At 40.4% G+C, this 20205-nt stretch overlaps 1 protein-coding gene across 12 annotated transcripts in view; it reads right to left on the reverse strand.

Moving 5' to 3' along the window:
- The window catches only part of birc6 (baculoviral IAP repeat containing 6), a gene marked incomplete at its 3' end in the record, with an annotated part of 100754 nt that overhangs the window by 27789 nt on the left and 52760 nt on the right, over positions 1-20205 (reverse strand). For 8 of the 12 annotated variants that reach the window (XM_082143011.1, XM_082143010.1, XM_082143009.1 and 5 more), the window contains 6 exons: positions 16999-17195; positions 16545-16845; positions 14400-14617; positions 12563-12637; positions 11440-11604; positions 11189-11354 (listed from right to left, as the gene is read on the reverse strand). In XM_082143011.1, the coding sequence (XP_081999137.1) occupies positions 11189-11354; positions 11440-11604; positions 12563-12637; positions 14400-14617; positions 16545-16845; positions 16999-17195 (1122 nt within the window). The remainder of the gene's footprint in view (positions 1-11188; positions 11355-11439; positions 11605-12562; positions 12638-14399; positions 14618-16544; positions 16846-16998; positions 17196-20205) is intronic. The other 4 variants (XM_082143012.1, XM_082143006.1, XM_082143005.1 and 1 more) reach the window with 1 other exon arrangement.

Below are 20205 nucleotides of genomic sequence, written 5' to 3' on the forward strand. Positions count from 1 at the left end.
TAATAGATCATCAATATTAGAACATGAGCAGATCTTCGAGGCAGCACAATCTTTTCAATATATTATGGTCACACACACATACAGTAATGAGGTCGCTCCATAATCGCCCACCACTGGCTGTCAGCTTGATGATTATATGATCCACAGCTCCGGAGAGAGAAAATTACAAACAAATAAATGAATATAAACAATGGCTCATTGACAAGGAACTCCACTTAAAGCAGACTGAAAAAAATATCCTGCCTCTTTCTGCATGGCTTCTAACCTGCCGGCTTCATTTTGATCCGTTTGAAATGTTCTGGCACCGCACTGAGAGCCCGGGACCGAGGGAATTCACCCACATGATAATTTCATTTAATTGGACTGTGCGATAATTTCTGCACATTATGGTGACTGAAATGTGCCTATACTAATTATCAAAGAGAGAGCGAGAGCTACAAAGAGAGAACAAAAGAGAGAGCTAGAGAGGGGTTGGGGGGTGTTGTCCTGGCATGAGACACGCTCTCAAACAATTATGTTGAAGATGATTGAAGCAAATAAAGTTCATATTCTACCATTTTTGGCTACAGGATTTTATAACCACGAATGTGTCAATGCACACATACACACACTCTGTACCTCAGGAAGCATCAGGATGAAACACTGGCATTGAACTACAGTAAAACAAAGATATACTGCTTTAAACACTGCAGAAACAGCTAATCCACAGAAAAAAGAAGAAGAAAAAAAGTTTACAAAAATTCAAAGCATTTGTTCAAGCAGTATAATGAAAACCTTATTATAAAAAATTTGTGAATGACTCAAAAAAAGATCATGTCATCATTGTTATATGTAACTCCAAAAAAGGAAAGAAACAACAACAAAAAAACTTTCAACCCCTCCTTTCCAACAACCTGGCTCCTTTTTGCTATGTAACACCTACTTTTCAAGACCTAAACAATTTCCAATGACTAAAATCAATATACATCTTTTCCCTCTTTGAATAGCCTTTTCACTCACAAAAAAACAAACATTACAGAAGTAAATTGGGTTGCAAATGCAGTTTCAAGATTCTACAGTCAACTACTTCCTCTCAGACTGGTACAGTTGTACCTGTAGGTATAGTCTTTTATTGACCTCCTGTAATTGTACGCCTGCGCAGAGGTCAGGATCATTTCAGATTAAAACAGTTAATAATTTATCTGGCTTTGCTGAGGTCTGAGGGCTGCTAGAAGTAAACCAACTTATTTATGTAGCACATAACACTGATATATGATTTTATCAGACTGGATGTAGCAGGGACGGAGTGTATACAGATCTTCTACTCTCTCCCCTTCTATTAAAATGTTAATGTGGACAATGAGGTTGATAGTTTATTAACACAGACCAATGGACAGGAGACCAGATAAGGGCAAAGAGCAGGATGGAGAATCGTAAAACGCATAGGGGAAGGAATGTTCAGATGTACGCGAGGAGGATGTGTTGTACTTTATTTCCACTGATGTTGAGTAAGGAAACAAGAATCATACTCCTCAAGGGTAGGGGTGAGTCAGTGTTCGGACACGCTGTGCTCACGGTAGCTTGCGTTTGAGTTTTGAGTTGGGCTGCTGTAGACGAGGATTACAAGAAAACAATTTCTTCACATTTCATCTTCAAAGCTGTCAGCATTAAAGGCCACTTAAATAACATTTATTTACTGTGAGGGGCCCGTGATCTAAAGTTCAGGGATAAATTTCATTTCAAATGTCAATGTGATCATTTTCTAAACTGTCCAATAAAATATATCCGTAAATCTTCCTCACAAAAATGACTTCTTAATGAGTTTTTTTATTTAGTCTTTTGATAAAGGCCAATTGAGCAAGACAAAATACACAGATAAAAAAAAAATGCATGCTTTAAAACAATTGATAATTTCATGTGAAGTGTTGCTTCTCAAGTGAATTTATTTTGTTTCAGGGAATTTTTTTTATAATTTTTTTACTGGAAAATACCACAAAAATTATGTAAAAGTGTGTAAAAGTGTGCTTACAATCAAAAAAGTTTGAGGAAATGGCTGTACTTACTCTTAAAAAAAAAAAAGTGTGCCTGGAGTAAGCAGGCAAGTTCTGAAACATCATGCCTTGCATCCAGCCATTGCAAGTTTGAGTCAAGCTAATTTCCAATCCTTTCATCCCTAATCTCCTCATCATTTTCTGCCTAGTCTCTGCTATTATTACCAATAAAACAAAAAAGAAAATGTTAATGCACTCAGGCTTTTATGGTCTTAGCATTCTTTCTTCAGAGGACAGGATAAATAAACAAAAAAGCCTGAAAAATAGTCAGGGATTATCGATAATCAGAAGACAAGGACACTTCATGTCAGTTTTATGTACATATGTAATTTATCAAATCCCAAATATGCCAAATGGCCACCATTCCACACCTTCTCTCCATTTGGATGCTTCTCCTCTCCTCATCTCTCTGTAGCTTTACATTGTTCTTGGCAATAAAGACATTTGACGTGTGAGCCTTCTCGCCGCCCACCCTCTCGATCTCCCTCGTTCGCTCTGTTTCCGCGGTTACCAGTCACTCTGCTTGGTTATGCAATGCACGGCGCTCTCAGACTCCGAGACGGGACCTATAACCACACGACTGCCATCGGCTACGGACAGAGAACGGCAGGGTGGGGAGCTCGCAGCTGCAGGTCACCAATCTCATGAGCGTCCGGAGGCATTTGCGCGCATCTGTAGCGCTTCTACACCCAAAGAAAAAGAGGAGCGCAAAAGAAGAAGGGAAAGAAATCGCGGAGGAGGGAAAGGAGAGAAGGTGGGGGCCGGTGTTTATTATAAATGCTGAGACACCTCACTTTCAGATGCTAAAAGGGTCAGATAGACAAGAGTGACAGCAGAGAACGGGAGCGTGTGACACTGAGAGGGAGGGGAGAGAAAGGAGGGGAGAGAAAGGAGAGGAGGAAGAGAGTGATTTTTTTTAAGGGATATTTTGGTAAAAGAAGAGAGAGCATGGGAGAGGGAGGGGAAAGGAGAGCAGGGAGTGGATTTCTCCGAGCCCCCCTTGAATGAAAGGTGTAAGGCGTTCAAGCTAAGAATAAAAAAATAAACAACGCTGGGAAGAAAAATAAAAGAACTGAATGAACGTGGAACAAAAGGAAGGTCTGGTGATACATAATGAGGCTGGAATACTGACACAGAAAGAGCGAGAGAAAGCTAGAGGGAGAAAGATAGGAAGAGAGAGAGAGAGAGAGAGAGAGAAAGCGAAGGGGAGGGACGTTGGGGACTGAGATTGTTGTCTGCGTAACGCACACGGCTCAAGGAGATGCTGTTGTAGACCTACTCTTTTACCCTCTCTCTTTCTTTCTTTCTTTCTTTCTCTCTCTCTCTCTCCCCCCTCTCTCTCCCTCTCTCTCTCTCCACCTCTCAATTTCTCTTTTCTCCTTTACTATCTCGGGGACATCGGATGTTTGGCCAGCTGGCCCTCATGTTACCGTCAGCCCAGATATGCCTCTCCTGTGGTGAGCCCACAGCATGCTGGATCTTCCCCCAGATCTCCCACGCCATAGGGTAAGACACACTGTTTTCTTCCTACACTTTCTATGTTTATCGTCTTGCTCTCTCTTCACCGTTTGTATCAGTCTGTCCAACTGCTTTATTGTCCACTTCGCCGAGCTGTATGTTTGGCCCCAAGCTGCTTATCGGGGTTGATGTTCTGGTACCTAGTTGTAAGAACCTGGACGTATACGCTTCTATGTGTGCTCCAATGAATGTGGCACCATGCTATACCATTAAGAAAAGACGGGATGAGAAAGAGCTATCGTTTAGTGTGCGTGGCAGAGGCAAATAGCAAGTGAGACAGTTTAAATGTACAGTAAATCATCTCAGCTGCCGAGAGTCGCCCTGTTGTAGCAGCTCCGCAGGGAAATATCATTTTCTGAGGGGGAAATCCATCACAGAGGTGGGGGGAGACATCCTCTTTTGTGTTCATTACGCCACACTCGCAGCTGGGCAATCAGTGGAGAGAGAACTCTCACCCACTGTGCCGCTCCACTGGGCGTTCGGTCTGGCTTCTGGATGGGTGCTTCTGGTGGCCGTCTGAGAACGTAAGGTGCGGATGGGCCACATGGAGGAACGGAAAGAGGCCTCCACATCTTGTTGATTGTTTTTCTCACATTGCTCTCCTGTTTCTCCACAGATAAGCACCCTGGAGACAGAGGTGGGGGGGTCAGAATGGGAACGACCACCGTCAGTATAGAGGAGGTCCGGGCGCTAGAGGGAAAAGAGGAGCGAGAGGAGTCTATCTTGGCCCTACTGGGGATCATTGGCACCTTCTTGAACCTCTTTGTCATAGTGTTTGTTTACATTTACACCACTCTGTGAGAAGGATCCACGCGGGTTGGAAGCAGGTGGAGGTGAGAGGCGGGGTCCAACAGAGATATGACAGCAGGGTTGACGTCTCAAAGAGAAGAATGTGGGAGATGACACTGGGCTGCTCGGGACGGGGAGAGTGACGCTTATTCTTGACCTCTGACCCCTGGCGGATATATATCAATGCAATGGACATCAGCTTAACACAGGTCTCTGGACACACAGAGAACAATTCTTCGATACGACAGATTCGTACCCTTGCGAGATCAGTCATGGCCCAACAGACCTTTCGTTTACCTGGCTATGGGAATTACACTGAGCACTGCCTCCTTTCGATTACAAGGACACAGGTATGCAGAAAGACCCTATTGGTCAAACACAAGAACGTAATAGGGCAACAGAACAACTCCCTCCGAACTCATCCACCAATAGAAAGAATTCTGCAATAAAATGGAAACAATGGAATTATAAAATATTTTTCTATTAAGAACAAAAGAAAGAATGAGACACCTTGAGACCCATCTGCAGGTTCGAAATGCTGGACCTTATGGGGACAGGCTGTTTGGTGACATATGGACACTTTTTCACTACAGATCCTCTGACTGGTTGAGGGAAGATAAACAGACAAATATGAGTGTGTTTTCTCTCTGATTTGAGTGCGGTGTCAGACACGTTGTTTCAGTGCAAAGGAAAACACTTTTGTATCAATACATGATTACATACTAGATGTACTGTGCCATAGGGAATCTGATCAATAAAATGATATTCTATGAATCGGGATGTTGTCAATGACATGCATGTGTGGGAAAAATGCTTTATGTTTTAGCTATATTAAATGGTCCGGTTTCGAGAAGACCAGAGTTGACCAATCACGTATATGCTGCCCTTGCACGTCTATGAGTGTGAGTCATGCATTTGGATTTTTGAGTGTTAGTAGAGCTCAGCGCACCATAAGGAGAGGCAGGTGAAACAACAAACAGTTGCAAAAAAGCTACAGAGAGAAAAACAGAGAGAGGAGAAGGTTGAGGCAGAGATGGTTACTAGGTATTAATCCTCTATTTTCATCTGTTTGTCCCAGTGGTGATGGAGGTGTTTTTAAGCCTTCTGAGATCGCAGAGGTCAATTTTCATGTCACATGCGATAGAGAGAGGTAGAAATGGCTGATGGGAGGCTTCATGCATGAGAATGAGGCTTCAGAATGCGCTCTAAACAGCCTCCGACTTACACACTCCCCCAACCAATTCAAATACGTCTGAAAATGTGAGCACGTGATTGAATTTTTTCTATTTTGCGAGAAAATGATTAAGTTGCTGTGTGTGCGTGTGTTTGCCCTCTATCTCAGTGTGCTACAATGTGTCACACTGAAATGTGCTCAGAAAAATCTGCCTGTGGAAATGTTAGCACGGCTTTACGCTTAGTCTCAGGTCCCTCAATAAATTCCAAAGCCACAGGGCACTGCTGTAATAAAGGCCTGTGCTGTAAATCAGCATGTACCTGCAGGGCTTATCATCAAATACAAATCCCCATTACAATGGCTCTGTGTAAACCAGCTCTCAGACCAGCGTAAAACCTCTCTACCTGCACTCAGATCAGCGTGAAAACTTTACACCAGCTCTCAGATCAGTGTAAACTCTCTAAACCAGCTCTTATGTCAGTAAGTCATGAAACTTTACATGAATTTTAAAAGTAAAATTTCAATCGGAACTAAAACAACCATTGGTCTCTTCCAAAAATATAAATGTAAAAGCTTTAATCTGACTGATACTGAACTATTGAGTTTTTTTTGTGCCAGATTAGTAAGAATAACAGACTCTGATAACGTGATTGTAGCTCGATTTTTCTCCAGCATGTATACACATTAATTGGACTACAATTTCACCAAAACACAAAGATGTGCATTTAACCTTCAAACATTCAACTGTGCATATATACATGCTTTGATTTTAAAGCTGATGTAGAGGGTTTACTCTGTGTAAACCCTCTCAGATTAAATTAAACCCTCTACACCTGCAATAGGCGCCTAGTATAGCCACATTTGCCAATCCAAAAGAGCTTAATCAAACCATAAATAAAGCACTTCCATCATTTTGATGGACATGGCCTCCTGACACACACAAATGAATAAGGAACTTATGATTCAGTTTAGATACAGCTTGCAGGCGTAATGCAGGGGGGATGTGTGTATGCCCTGGAGTCAACATCCTGAGCAAGCCGCCCACGTGAGGTTACACGTGACAGTGGTCAAAGACATATGAATCACAAATGCTTTATTCACATCTCTGCTCTTCACAGGCCATCACATCAACACAGAGACACACGTGCACACACACAAAATACTTTTACAATTCTTTGAAAGCACACCAATGATGCCTTAAAACATCTCTCTAGGCAGAGCACTAGATTTCGAAACAAAGCATGGGTGAGGAGATAATTATAAATAAAGTGTTGGAGTGAAAAGGGAGCCATATTGAGGGGGTAGCAGAAGAGAGGAACGAGAGAACACGCAGGGAAAAGACTCTAGCACCTCAAAAACCCACCCTACTAAATGAGTGCACCACATCAGCCCTGTTTCACACAAACACATGCTAACTAACATTACACAAGCCTTAGGGGTGCCAGGGGTGCCGTGTGTAGGTGAGTGTGATAGTCCCCTGCAAGCTATTTTCATTACAGGGATATTAAATCAATGGAAATAAACAACATTGAAGAGGAAATGCATGTCATACAGAGCTGCATTAACACAAAAGCTTGATCTTTTGTACACAAACTGATAATACCAGGACTGTGGTATTATTTTCTTGTTTTTTTCATCAGCTAGCTAGCATTCTTTTTATTTTATTATGAATGGGTTATATCAGAAAAAGCGCTCGGATTTTTCAGCCGAGAAGCAGAGTAAAACCATTTTTGTTATATTTATCAACAGTGTGATCATCAGATTAGCAGAGGGTTATGTAAAAATATGCAGATGAAGTGATGTGAGTCGGGAAAAGACGCGGGTTTGACAATACCTCTGGGGAAAGAAAGCTTAATAATCTTTGAGAGAAGGTATTAAATGAACGTGCCGGATGGGGAGCAAGAGAAAAGGAGTTTGCACAGACTGCTGGAACCTGTGTGCATCAGACCAGACCTTACATCCTCAATGAAAATTGTGTGCTTGTGGCCGTCCACATACAGAAAGAGCTCTATACTGTAATATTGTACTCTTTGTTATTTGCCCCTTGGCTGTTTCTTAAAGCTTTTTGGAAGCAGCAGTTCATCTCTTCTCCCTCCCGTTCATCAGGTGGATGGGATGTTATTACAGCAGGGGTGATCTGAGACACTCATTTCCTGTTTTCACTCTCACAAGGATCTCAGGGCACAAAACACACTCTTTGTGTGCGTGTTTCTTTCTCGCAATCTTTTATTGGCTCAGTTGTTCATGAGAATAGCCAACTGCTGCTCCCCCTGCTGGTTGTGCGTGTTTAGAGAGCTAACGTTTGTGTGTGTGTGTGTGTGTGTGTGTGTGTGTGTGTATGTATGTGTGTGTGTTGTTCTTGTTGATTTGAGTCACACACACCATGCCAATGTAGGGTTGAAACCTCCAGCTGATATCTGGAGCTAATTACTACACTCATCGTTTTATCGGCGCTTATTTAATTAAGCCGGAAAGAAATAAACACTCACAGTGCACGCACACACACAGACCACTGTCTGGTTCTATAAAGCAACAAAGTAGTGTTTGTTCATGACTCTTAATACAAAAGGAAATACTCAGTTTTACGAGTTCATATTAATTGAGAAACTACCGGCAATATTTTGCCTAGATTTGAAAATTCTTAAACCACAGGACTACAAGCGAACTGCAAAAAAATAAATAAAAATATATATATATATATATATAAAATAAATAAATAAATAAATAAAAATAATGTTTTGTGTGCCCAAACAAATACTGTAGTCACACAATGACTAATTCTGAAGAACTTCAGTTGGAGCAGTAATTTTAGTAAATTCAAATTCTGTTGTCATGTCATTCCAAACCAATATGACTTTATTTACTCGGTGGAATATAAAACTTTAAAATATTGTACTGGTCACTCTTTTCCATTCAAATGAATGGGACTGGAACTTTGAAGCTTCAAAAAGGACACAAAACAATGCTGTGGTTGTCAATACTAGGGATGTGCGCACTGACTAACTTCATTAACTTTTAAATGGAAATTTTGCATCCGACTAGTCTAACCGCGATCCATTTTAAATAGACTAATCAATGAAGTCAAATCCCATACTGAATGCGGCTAAAAATAGATCAAATACATGTGACGTGTTTGCCTTGCATTATGGTCATTGTATGATAAACTTAAGCATTCACTTAAGAAACATTAGCCATTATAGACATTTTTATTCAAATCAACTGAACCACTAGGCAGCGCAGGACCAATAAGTTTAATCCTAATAGCCTATACATTTCCTCAAATAAAAGGTTGTCCACACAAGTCAGCACGTTAAGGTTATGTTGTTCGGTACAGGGCTCCAGACTGCGATCAAATGGTCGCATTTTTCAGCCTTTTTTCCTGCTGGTGCGACTAAATTTTGTTAGGTCGCACTGGTGTCACCCCCACCACGTTGCCCAACTGAAAAGAGTTGCCAATTCTGTTACATATGAGAAAAATTAAATGGCAAACGAAACAAAAGCGTTCATCAGCTCGAACCGTAAGCTCAGAACAGGTTTACTCGCGGGCCGATCATGCAACACCGTTACTTCACATCACTGGGAGATCCAGTGAGAAAGCATTTGAATTAGTGGAAAATTAATAAAGCAGCGAGATCTAGTTGGAAGCATTCAAATTCAACGCAGAATTCTGTTATAAACCACACATCAGATCAAACAGCGCTGACATGGAAACCAGGAAAAACTTGATTGTGCCATGAATTAAATTATAGAAGGCTTTTCAGTCCACAAATCACCAACATTCACCATGGATTTAATGTAGTAACGCTAACTGTAACCATGGTATTGAGGCAGAAATATTCTAATGTAAAAAAAAAAAAAAAAATGTATTCATCTCAGGGTATCATTTAATCGACTAGTCTCACACATCCCTAGTCAATACACCTGTGTTCTGTATTCAGGCTGGAGTACACTACACATTTTTGAAAACCGGAACAGGTCATATACTTGCTGACACTACACATCATACTCTACAAAACTGATAAACTCACATAGAAACACGCACCAAATTGCTCGGAGATGCATGACAAGTGAAAACAATATACGTTCTAAAATCAGCTTTGAATATAAAACAGTCTGTGCCCATCATACACTATGCAATTTTCTATGAAATCTGTCAACTCCAACTACTTAAAATCTGAAGACCAGCTCTTACTTCTGACAACTAGCGTTGACTGCCCAGATTTTTGCCTCGATTTGTAGTCTTGAGTAATGTAGTGTGTTCCAGCATTTAATGTGATAAACACATCACATTACATGTGATGCACTGACATTCTCACCCCACCATTCGGCGGTTAAACTGTCGCAACCGAATCATTGAGTCAGTGAGATGAACTCGAGAACCTAATCAGTTCGATTTATGAAAGAATCATTCACACTGTTGATCCAGTTCACAAAACTGATTCATTGAGAAGATTTAATTCAAATGAATAATTTAGTCATGAATTGGATATCGCTACTTCTCTCAAGATCATGCCAAGGATTGGCAAGGAGTGAATCAATATACATTTTAGTCTGTTTCTCAGGGCATTTTCACACTTATAGACGTTTGTTTGTTCCAAAACAGGGATTTAATTTGTTACAATGTTGCATTTTCTTGGTTCCGTTCGCTTTCACAAGGCAACCTTTCAAAGCGTACCAAAATATGTTTATGAAGATTGACAAGTTCGCTCCATGAGCTTATTGTGGCTTTATTTGAACTGTCGAGATACACGCAAACATGTAGCCGTCATTCCCACTGTTAAATGATATACTACATTCCTATTAATACTGCAGCAAATTCAAACGCTCTCTCTGGATCTCCCAGCGCCGTCTAGAGGTTAACAGTGACAAGAGACACGCATACACTATACGAATGTTATAATAAAGCTAGAGCAGGAATAAGCTTCATCAGGACAGCATTCTCCTAGGGAGAAGCGCATTTACACAACATTTTATGATGAAGAGGTGCACTCACACACAGAATCAAACACTACTGCTATTTATATAGCACACTTCCCGTTATTAATTATAATACCATTTGGATCGTTGGTCTGTTGGGTTGGATTGCCTTCACACCTCAAGTGGACCGTTCGTTTGCAATCAGATCCGAGAAATGGAGCAATTGTTTTGGTGATTGTCGTGTTTAATCGAACCGAGCAAAGGACGAAAACTCACCAGGTTCCGAAACAAATGCTCAGGTGTGAGAGCCCCCTAAGACAAAGCTATCATATGGCTTTAAAATTCTTAGAATAGAAAAAAAGTTATCTGAACTACTTTAAATGATACTTTGGTGCATTTTTTATTCATTTATTTGGGGGCAGTCCCAGCCCCAGTATGAAAGAATTAATACAAAGCACAGGTTTGGAATAACATGAGGATGAGTAAATGATTAGACTATCCCTTTAACTTCTGAGAAAAAAAACATGGTTGATAAAAATGCAGGGAGAGAGTTCATTCAGCAGAGACAGGAGCTCCACCTGCTGTCTCCATACACAACAAGGCATGAGGTGGAACGTAGAACACGTCTTTCTCTCAGGCACACACAAATGTAACTCAGTCATGTACAAAATCTTCTTCAACCACCTTAAAAGCTGTGTTCAGTTTCACTTTGCAAAGAGTAAAGCACAGAGCACATCCCAAGTGTGGCAACATGTCCTACCTGAGTCATTGCGCAAGTATGAAGACATGGCGGGAATAAGACAGGACTGGCTGAGCAGTTCCTGCAGGACAGATGGCAGCAGTGAGCTGCTGTGACCTCTGACTTCTCCTGAGAGGGTCTCACCAGATCCCATGCAGCCAGATGGGTTGATATAGCTTGCCAAAACCTGACAGAGACACAGAACGTACCATCACACATCCAAACAGGCATAAAATCTATATCTCACTTGTATTATTTCCACACACACACACCTGTAAGAGGCAGGTGACATGCTCCTCCTCTAGACGTTGTTTGGTTAGAGCCTGCTCAACATCCCAGCCTGACGCAGTAGAGCCTGTCCCAAAGCCTGTTCCTTTGGCCCAGTACAGCTGCTGTTCCTCTGTGGTACCACCAACATGCCCGCTGGAGACCTGTGGCTGCAGAACAAACACAAACTCAACTGCATGTTTCACACACACGAGCAAATCACTCAAACTTTTCTCTGATCCTCTCAGTGTCATTCACCAAAAAAGCCACAACTGAGTTTTACATTTAAACTAATAGTGTCTGACAGTGCAAATTAAACGGGAAGTTAATGTTACTGTATCTTTAAGAGTTACATGTAAAAAACTAACCTCTTTGCCAATCATTCATCAGGGCAGGCTAAATACTGTATTGGCATATCAATGTAAGCATGGGCGGTCACACAATTTAGTTAAAACCTTTGGAGTTAAGAGTTTTAATGTTTTGAAGGTAGTCTCTTATGTTCACCAAGAATTTCAAATAACTAACTAACAAAAAAAATGAACTGTTTTAAATTTTATACATTTAAAAAGATAATGTATTCCTTTTCATTTATTAAAATTTTCAACAGACAATAACTCCAGTTTTCAGTGCCGCGTGATCCTTCAGAAATCATTGTAATATGCTGATTTGATGTTCAAGAAACATTTCTTAAGATTATCAGTAGCTGCGTTTACATGAACCCCAATAATCCGGTTGTAATTGGACTAGAAGCACAGTCGGAATAAAAAAAATAAAAAAGTCACATGTAACCGTCAATCGGAATGACTTGGCAAAATCCGATTAAAATTTCATTCGGATTGTAAGGGGTGGTTTAAACCTTTTCTAATCAGATCGAGCAAATGGTTGCGCTGCTTAATATTTTTGTGGAAACCTTGATACATTTTTTTAGGATTATTGTATAAAAAGTTCAAAAGAACAGATTTTTTTTTTATAGATAGAAATCTTTTGTAACATTCCAGTATCATTGCTGTCACTTTTGATCAATTCAACGCCTGCTTGCTGAATAACAGTACTAATTTCGTCCAAATGAGAGAGACAGAAAGAAAGGAAAGAATGATGCGTTTCCTAGACTTTCTCTTCCACACACACCTTTCTCACTCTGGTGTTTGATGTTGATCGTTCCAGATGTGACGTCCTGCTGATATGTACTGCTTTCTCTAAAGACTGACAGCATGTCACAATATTATGAGAGGAAACAATGAGGTCAGAAGCTGTGCATCATCTGAAGAATAGGCTAGTAGCGTGGTAAAAAAGAAAAACTGAATTTCTCACAATTAAACACTTCCCTAAGCAGCTGTCATTACATAGTTTGTACTTTATTTTGGATCGCAGGAACCGAAGAAAATAGGGAAATGGTTGCAGGCCGAACTTGAACCTGGATGAGCATTTTATAGATTGTTCAAAGATCTTTAGTCATAGAAGGAGGGACAAATAGGAAAGCGAAAGAGAGAGCAGAATAAATGCATGTTGACTGCAGCGCTCCTCTTCGTCTGAGAGCGAGCAGGTTTAATATTTGCTCTGCCAATACTTCTTCTGCCCCAAGGACACCCATTATGATTCTGACAGGCCACTGGCCACCATTCAAATCCTCAACCCTGAACCCACTCCTTACCAAACAGTAAATCCACACAAACACACCGCCCTGACCCGACTATCATTTATGTGGCTTTCTTAAACATTGGAATTCTTTTAATTGATTTTAATAAAACCTGTCTGTAAGGGCAGAATATTGATTTTCATGAGTCATTTGCTTTGGTATTGGGGGTCTGATGATGATGGTTGTTTTTTTCATTATTTTCTCATTATGATTGTGCTGCAGTTGTCCTTTGTGAAGACACTTTCATTTCAGTCCAGTGAGACTCCACATAATCATTTAATGAGTAAAAGAGCTGTCCGAATCCTCTCTCTATACCTTCTCTTTTAATGGGACTACACTACACCTGAATGAGCGGATGTTCCCTCACACACACACACACACACACACACACACACACACACACACACACACACACACACACACACACACACACACACACACACACACACACACACACACACACACACACACACACTCCTCATTAAGGCAAGGGCTCTGAATAAAGAGCCCTTCAGCAGTCTGTAAAGAGTGGCTACCACAGTCATTAATAAAATGACACGTCTCAGTCTGAGAGAAAAAAAAACATCTCCATTAAGGTCTTTACTGGAGTGTCTTTTCCTTCCACTGCACACATACAAATTAACTGAATAAAGTTAAAAAGGTGCTACATAATTTTTTATAATCTTATTTTTCTCTGACGTCCACTTATAACTTTAGTCCAGATTATTTGAACAGATCAGTCAGACTGTGAATCAGTCAGACTGTGAATTCAATGAAAAGACTAACTCAAAAGAATGATTAATTCACAAATCAGATATTGCTATTTCTCTCATAAGGTTCAAGAAGATTTTAAAGCTCCTGTTACCAATCTTTGTAAACATATGGAAAAGATCACATACTATACTATCGTTCAAGAGTATGGGGTCAGCACGATTTTGTTGTTGTTGTTCAAACAAATGAATATTTGTATTCAGAAAGGAGACATTAATCAGAAGGAACAGTTCAATTCAGACCAGAATGTCACAAAAGATTTCTATTTCAAATAAATGCAGTTCTTTTTAAATTTCTATTCATTAAAGAATAAAAAAGAAAAAAAAATCTGCAAAAGTATTAAGCAGCACAACAGTTTTCAACATTAATAATAAGAAGAATTAAGAAATTACATTTAAAAAAATTAACTTTTGATTGGTAGTGACTGTTTTTCAAGGAGGAACAGAAGTCCTACATCATTTTTATTTTGGGTGAACTACCCCTTTAAATTCCCTGCCACAACCATGACCATTTTTGTGAATTGAATGACACACAAACGATGTGTGGGTTAACACTGACCTCACTGGAGTTGGCACTGCCACTGGGCACTCTGGGAGCATGATGGCTGAGGGCAGACAGGCAGGCCAAGATGAGGTGGATGGCACCAATCTCCAAAGCCATGCGTCTCAACAGCAGCCCATCATCTGTGGTGAGGGGAGTCGAGCTAAACAAGGACCGGAGCACGTGGAAGGGCAGCGTGGGTAGAACGTTAGCAGAGGGAGACTGCAGGATGTGACCTTGAGGAAGAAAGATGAATGGAGAGAATGAGAAAAAGTGTCTTTTAAACTATAGCACTCAATAAGTCAGTCCAGACTGACAGAAATACACAGTGGGCATCCAATCCAGGCTCAATTAAACCAATCAATTAAGCAGCCACGCAGTAACCCAATCAATGCTTCCCGTAGGGGAGATGCAAAGTAGCGCGTGTATCTGCCTGTAGGGTATGAATGTATAACGGCCATTAGAGAAGTTTGATTATCAGATGATGGTTTGTGTGGACATGGGAGAGCCTCTCTAAACAAATAGCATTTTTTATAAAGGCCTGAGGTGGTTATGTTAGGATTTAAAGTGTTAATTACCCAAAAATAAAAAATAAATCGGTAATTATTTACTCACCCTCATGTTGTTTCAAATCCAAAAGCATAAGAATTTTGGGTAACACTTTATTTTACAGTGTCCTTGTTACATGTACTTACATTAGTATTAACAGTTAATTATGCATATTTACATGCAACTAACCCTCAACCAAACCCTAATCCTACCCTAACTCTATAGTAAGTACATGCTCTTAATGTTACTCAGTACTTAAATATATAATTATACAGTAACAATGACACAGTAAAATAAAGTGTAACCGAATTTTGTTTATCTTCGGAACACAAATGAAGATCTTTTTAATGAAATTGAGAGATTTCTGTCCCTCCATTGATAGCTACACAACTACCACTTTGACACTTCAAAATGTTCATAAAGAATATATATATATTTATTGTGTTCCGAAGATGAATGAATGTCTTACAGGTTTGGAACAACATGAGGGTGAGTAATTGATGACATAATTTTCATTTTTGAGTGAACTATCCCATTAAGACGGATCACAGGGTCTCAATTCTAAACCCTAATGAGTTGCAGCACTTTTCCAATTAAGGCAACATGTGAAATGGACACTCATAAGTGATACTGAAATGCTCTTCATAGTTACTTAACAACTCAGTTAACTGTCACTCACAAGCACCAGACCAAAAACATTTCTCATTTGAGGTGCTCAATAAGGGTGTAAGAAAATATCAATACACGTCAATATCGCTATATTATGTTTGGTGATATTGCATAGATTCTCAAAAATACTGTATCAATATTTATTTATTTGTTTGTTTGTTTACATCCAAGATTCGTGTCAGTGGCTTTGTGTTCGGTTTAAACACGTCCCCTAGATTGCGGTGTTATCTCAGAACATAAACTGTGACGTGGAGAAGCACAAGGGTGCGTCGCTAGCGTTAGCATTAGCAAACCCAGCTCACAAGACTCGTTTTGGCTTCGACTATAACCAGACAGTTGACGGTAGCCATTTACTTCCATAGTAAATTAGTAGTTCTTAGTATTTATTTTCCTACTATGGAAGTCAATGACTACTGTCATCTGTCTGGTTACCAACATTCTTTAAAATATCTTCTTTTGTGTTCAACAGAAGAAAGAATCTCATATAGGTCTTAAACAACACAAGGTTGAGTAAATTATGACAATTTTCATTTTTGAGTGAACTATCCCTTTAAGAATCTTCTTTCAAAAACATTACAAAATCTTGCCAACCCCAAACTTCTGAATGGAAGACTAAGTAATAGCCTGTTTAATATGAGGGCTGAGTCTGACAGGTCTCTGAGACAGTGACTTAAACGGTTGATGGCGGACATAGATAAGCAGGGGTTGCTGATGAGAGAATCTAAAACAGTGTTCCATACAGTATCAGTCTGCTCTGTTTCAATCAATAATCTCTCTCTCAAACACACACTTACATACAGGGCTAATGGATATGTGAACACAGACTGAATATGAAACAGGCATCTATTTCCCAAAAACTTGGATTTACTTTATATGAACAAAATTGATTGCTAAACTGTAAACAAATTTCAGAAGTAGTGCTTCCTGTACTTGAGCGGTACTTACTTCCTTCTCCATCGTCCGTGACACCCAGCACCAGTCTGAGCAGACACTGTGCGTGCTTCCTCTCCTTCAACAGAACCTCAGCATATCCCGGCAGCCGCAGAAACAGGCCGAATGCCGCCAGCGAATGGGCTGGGATGGGCGACATGGTCTGAACGGAGGATTTGATGGGCGGCGGTTCGGCTGCGATGGTCTCGGGCGCCTCGTAAACAAGCTCCCCGGATTGCTCTATGGTGACCCACTCGAACTGATCGCTGTCCTTGGGTTTCTCCTGCGTGGTGGACGGCACCACTGGGGCGCTGACCTGCAGAGAACGATCCGGACGAACAGGCTCAGCGGGCATGCAAATTAACAGAAATGCTGACTAACCTGAGTGTACGGTCACCGGACAAGCTTATGAAGCAGAAATGGAGTGAAACTACAAAGAATTACCAACATGGTAGAATATGATACTGACCTGCTGGATGACGTCAGGGTACAGCATGGGAAGTCTCTCTGCTATGAGGGCCAAGCCGCCCATACCCGCGAACACCTGCAAGGGGGACTGGATAGGGCTGGTCTCCAGGAGTGTGTCATCTACCGCAGCATCCAAACCCTCGTCACCCGGGGTCATCGGTTCATCGTCCGGACAGCCACTTAGCATCTCACAGTGATCTACAGGAACAGAGCAGAAAGGAAACGCATCATTCAATATGTCGCCAATAAACTCTCAAAACGTCTAGCTGTAAATAAAGTGGCCAAAATTGTTCACATCATAAACCATGATGTCCAACCGGGCATTACTGCACAAGAGCTCATATCTGTTCTCATAAATCAGATTATTCGTGTAAATCAGGTTTTTCCTTTACTGAGATTGAGGATCAATGCAAGAGAATGAGGAGAAAGTTGCAGGAAATGTTGGCTGTTAAATGTTTGGGAATGTACAGTCAGAATAGTAATGAAACGGCATCGCACGGCTTTTATGGAGTTTACAGCCGACATAAATGTCTCTACTTAAGACATTTAAATGTCTAAAACAAACAAGGAGACAAAAAGAGAGGTCATATATTGATAGATTGTGATCTTTCTCTTACAATACTGCATCAATACTTTAGGTCATCAAGTATCAATATTTTCAGGTATCAATATTTTTGTGCAAAGTAGTAAGATATTTTCTGTGAATGTGCAAGACTTCAGATTCATAAACTGCTATAGGTAAATAACTAGAAGAATAACAAAAAGTAAACGGTAAAACTATTTACGCAACAAATCATTGCGTTTATGATTATGATAAATACATTTAAATAATATGACAACAAATACCTACATTAAGCAGCATAACTGACTGTTTTTGTACAGTTAAAATAACTGGAATTTAGTTTCAGGCATCCCACACAGATGACTTTTCCATGACCTCTCCAATCATTTATGATTACTGGATGATGATTTTTTTTTTAACTAAGTTAATTCGATTGACTAATAAATCATTAAGATACTGAACTGGTTCAAGTGATTCACTGAAAAGAACTGGCTGAAAAGAATAATTCACTCACAAACCAGTCACCAAACCACAAGCTTTACAGTTCCCAAGATCATATATGTAAATATATGTTCATATATATATATATATGTACATTCACTAGAGTAAAACGTATTAAATTTCAAATTCGCATTTTTTGTTTGAGCTGTATTTGGCAAAGGTGCTGTTTTCCAGGGGATTTATTTAGAGATGCAACTTCCCAGAGAGGATATAAGTCTGCTCAGTCCTGTCTTTGAAAAGGCCAGCAACAGAAAAAGTGTGAGACTGAGAAAGAAGAAGTATTTACAGATTACTTGTTGATTTAAGCTCTAGGGGATGGTGAAAGATATATATCTTTTTTTAACTGTTGATATTTCAGTTAGTTGGTTTTTCATCAGAGATTTCGTGTCTTTGATGTTGAGATCAGTGCAAGTAAAAAGAGGAGGAATGTAAAACTCAAAGCCAAAAACTCTTGCTGGAGAAACAAAAACAAAGAAGCTGCACTTTAGAGAAGAATGTGAAAAAACGCTTACTCCACAATTGCTGTAGGGAAGTCAATGGGGGCATATTTGATCTTAGTTTTGTAGCACATCTGAAAGTCTCAGAAGTCTGGAGTCTGTGTCCAGGAGCAAACTCATTGGCAACAGGTTGATGGCACATCACAGTAGCAGGCAGCAAGGGTTCAGAACACCGCCTGTGGTTGGAGTGTCTTCCACACACTTCCTCCACTGAGAGATGGACAGACTCCAGGAAGAGAGGAGAGAATTATCCCTGGGCTGGTGAGCATCATTTCAGCTCCTCGACGGAGGGGTGCGAGATGAAAGAGTGCATGAAAAGCAGCAGGGTTGGGTACGCCAACAGTGATTCGACTCGACTAAGATGGCCAATTAGCCGGAGGGTGAGGTGAGTCCCCCAGGCACCATCACTAAACCGCAAACATCTGATGCCAGACTCAACGGGTGCCATCAAACGCGGGCTGCTTCAAGACTTCTTACAGAGCCAAACAAATAAACAAACGAACACAGTGTGCTCGGAAAAGCCAGCGGAGCGAAGTAAACAAATAGTGCCAGATCTCCACCTTCAGCGCTTATGGTTCAGTCCCATATAACACCCTGACACAGTGTCCTAACAAAGCACAACGTGGCAACTTTCCAAAGTCAAACTGCATTTATTTATTTTTTTACTCTCTGAAAGTAAAATACTGCTGCACTGTCTCTACATCGGATTTGCATGTTGCAACTAGATCGTAGCAGCATAAAACAAACTTTCAACTAGATTTATATTTTATAAATAGATACAAGGCATGTATCCTCGTAAGCACAATCTTAAATGAGTTAAAAAAAGACTTGAAACGTAAGTAAAGAGAAAATTGGATGCGTGTCAGATGACGTGTCTATAGGTGCGTAGTGTTTCTTTACAAAGTGACCTCGCCAACTACTGTCCTGGCATGCACAACACAGGGTTTGTCGTCTGTAAAAGAAAACTTTTCGGTTTTAGTACACCGTTGCCGTGTAAACCTACCCTTAGATTGCACAGAAGAGATTCATTGCTTGACGTTTTGTCGTGCCCGATTAGGATGCTGGCGGGACACTTTCCTGTCACAGCTGACATATAGCACTCTGCCTGTGTTAGCAGATTCACCTGAGCTGACATCATCAGCTTGAGGAGGAACTATGTCTATGTGTGTATTAATATTTGCTCTTTCCAACAGGGCAGAACCAATCAAGAGTATTGGCTACCGGGTAGGGAGGCAGCTGTCATTTTTTTGCATCCCTCAGAGAGCATGAACACATCATTGACAGAGCAAAGAAAATCATTTGACATCTGACGATGCAGGACACTAAGGGGGAAATGTGTGGGCACACGCAAGCAGTCACACGTGGACAATCAGGCTATTTTTTCCCTGGGCTGGCAGAAAATGGGATATGTGGGAGAGGGAAGCTAAAAACTGCTGAAGAATTTTAGGTAGGAACACAGACTATAACGGAATAATGGCGTTTCAAATGAATAACTCGTATGAGCCTGTACTTTTTAGTGCATAAAAATCATATAGTAGTCTGGGTAGTCTGATTCCTATGAGCAGGTTCATCTTTTATAGCATTAGTAGAGAGTGAATTTCTTTCATGGGCAAGAAAAATGGAGATTGTAACTGAAACATACCTAAAT

Source organism: Leuciscus leuciscus, assembly GCF_965113295.1.
Source record: "Leuciscus leuciscus genome assembly, chromosome: 17".
Taxonomy (NCBI): domain Eukaryota; kingdom Metazoa; phylum Chordata; class Actinopteri; order Cypriniformes; family Leuciscidae; genus Leuciscus; species Leuciscus leuciscus.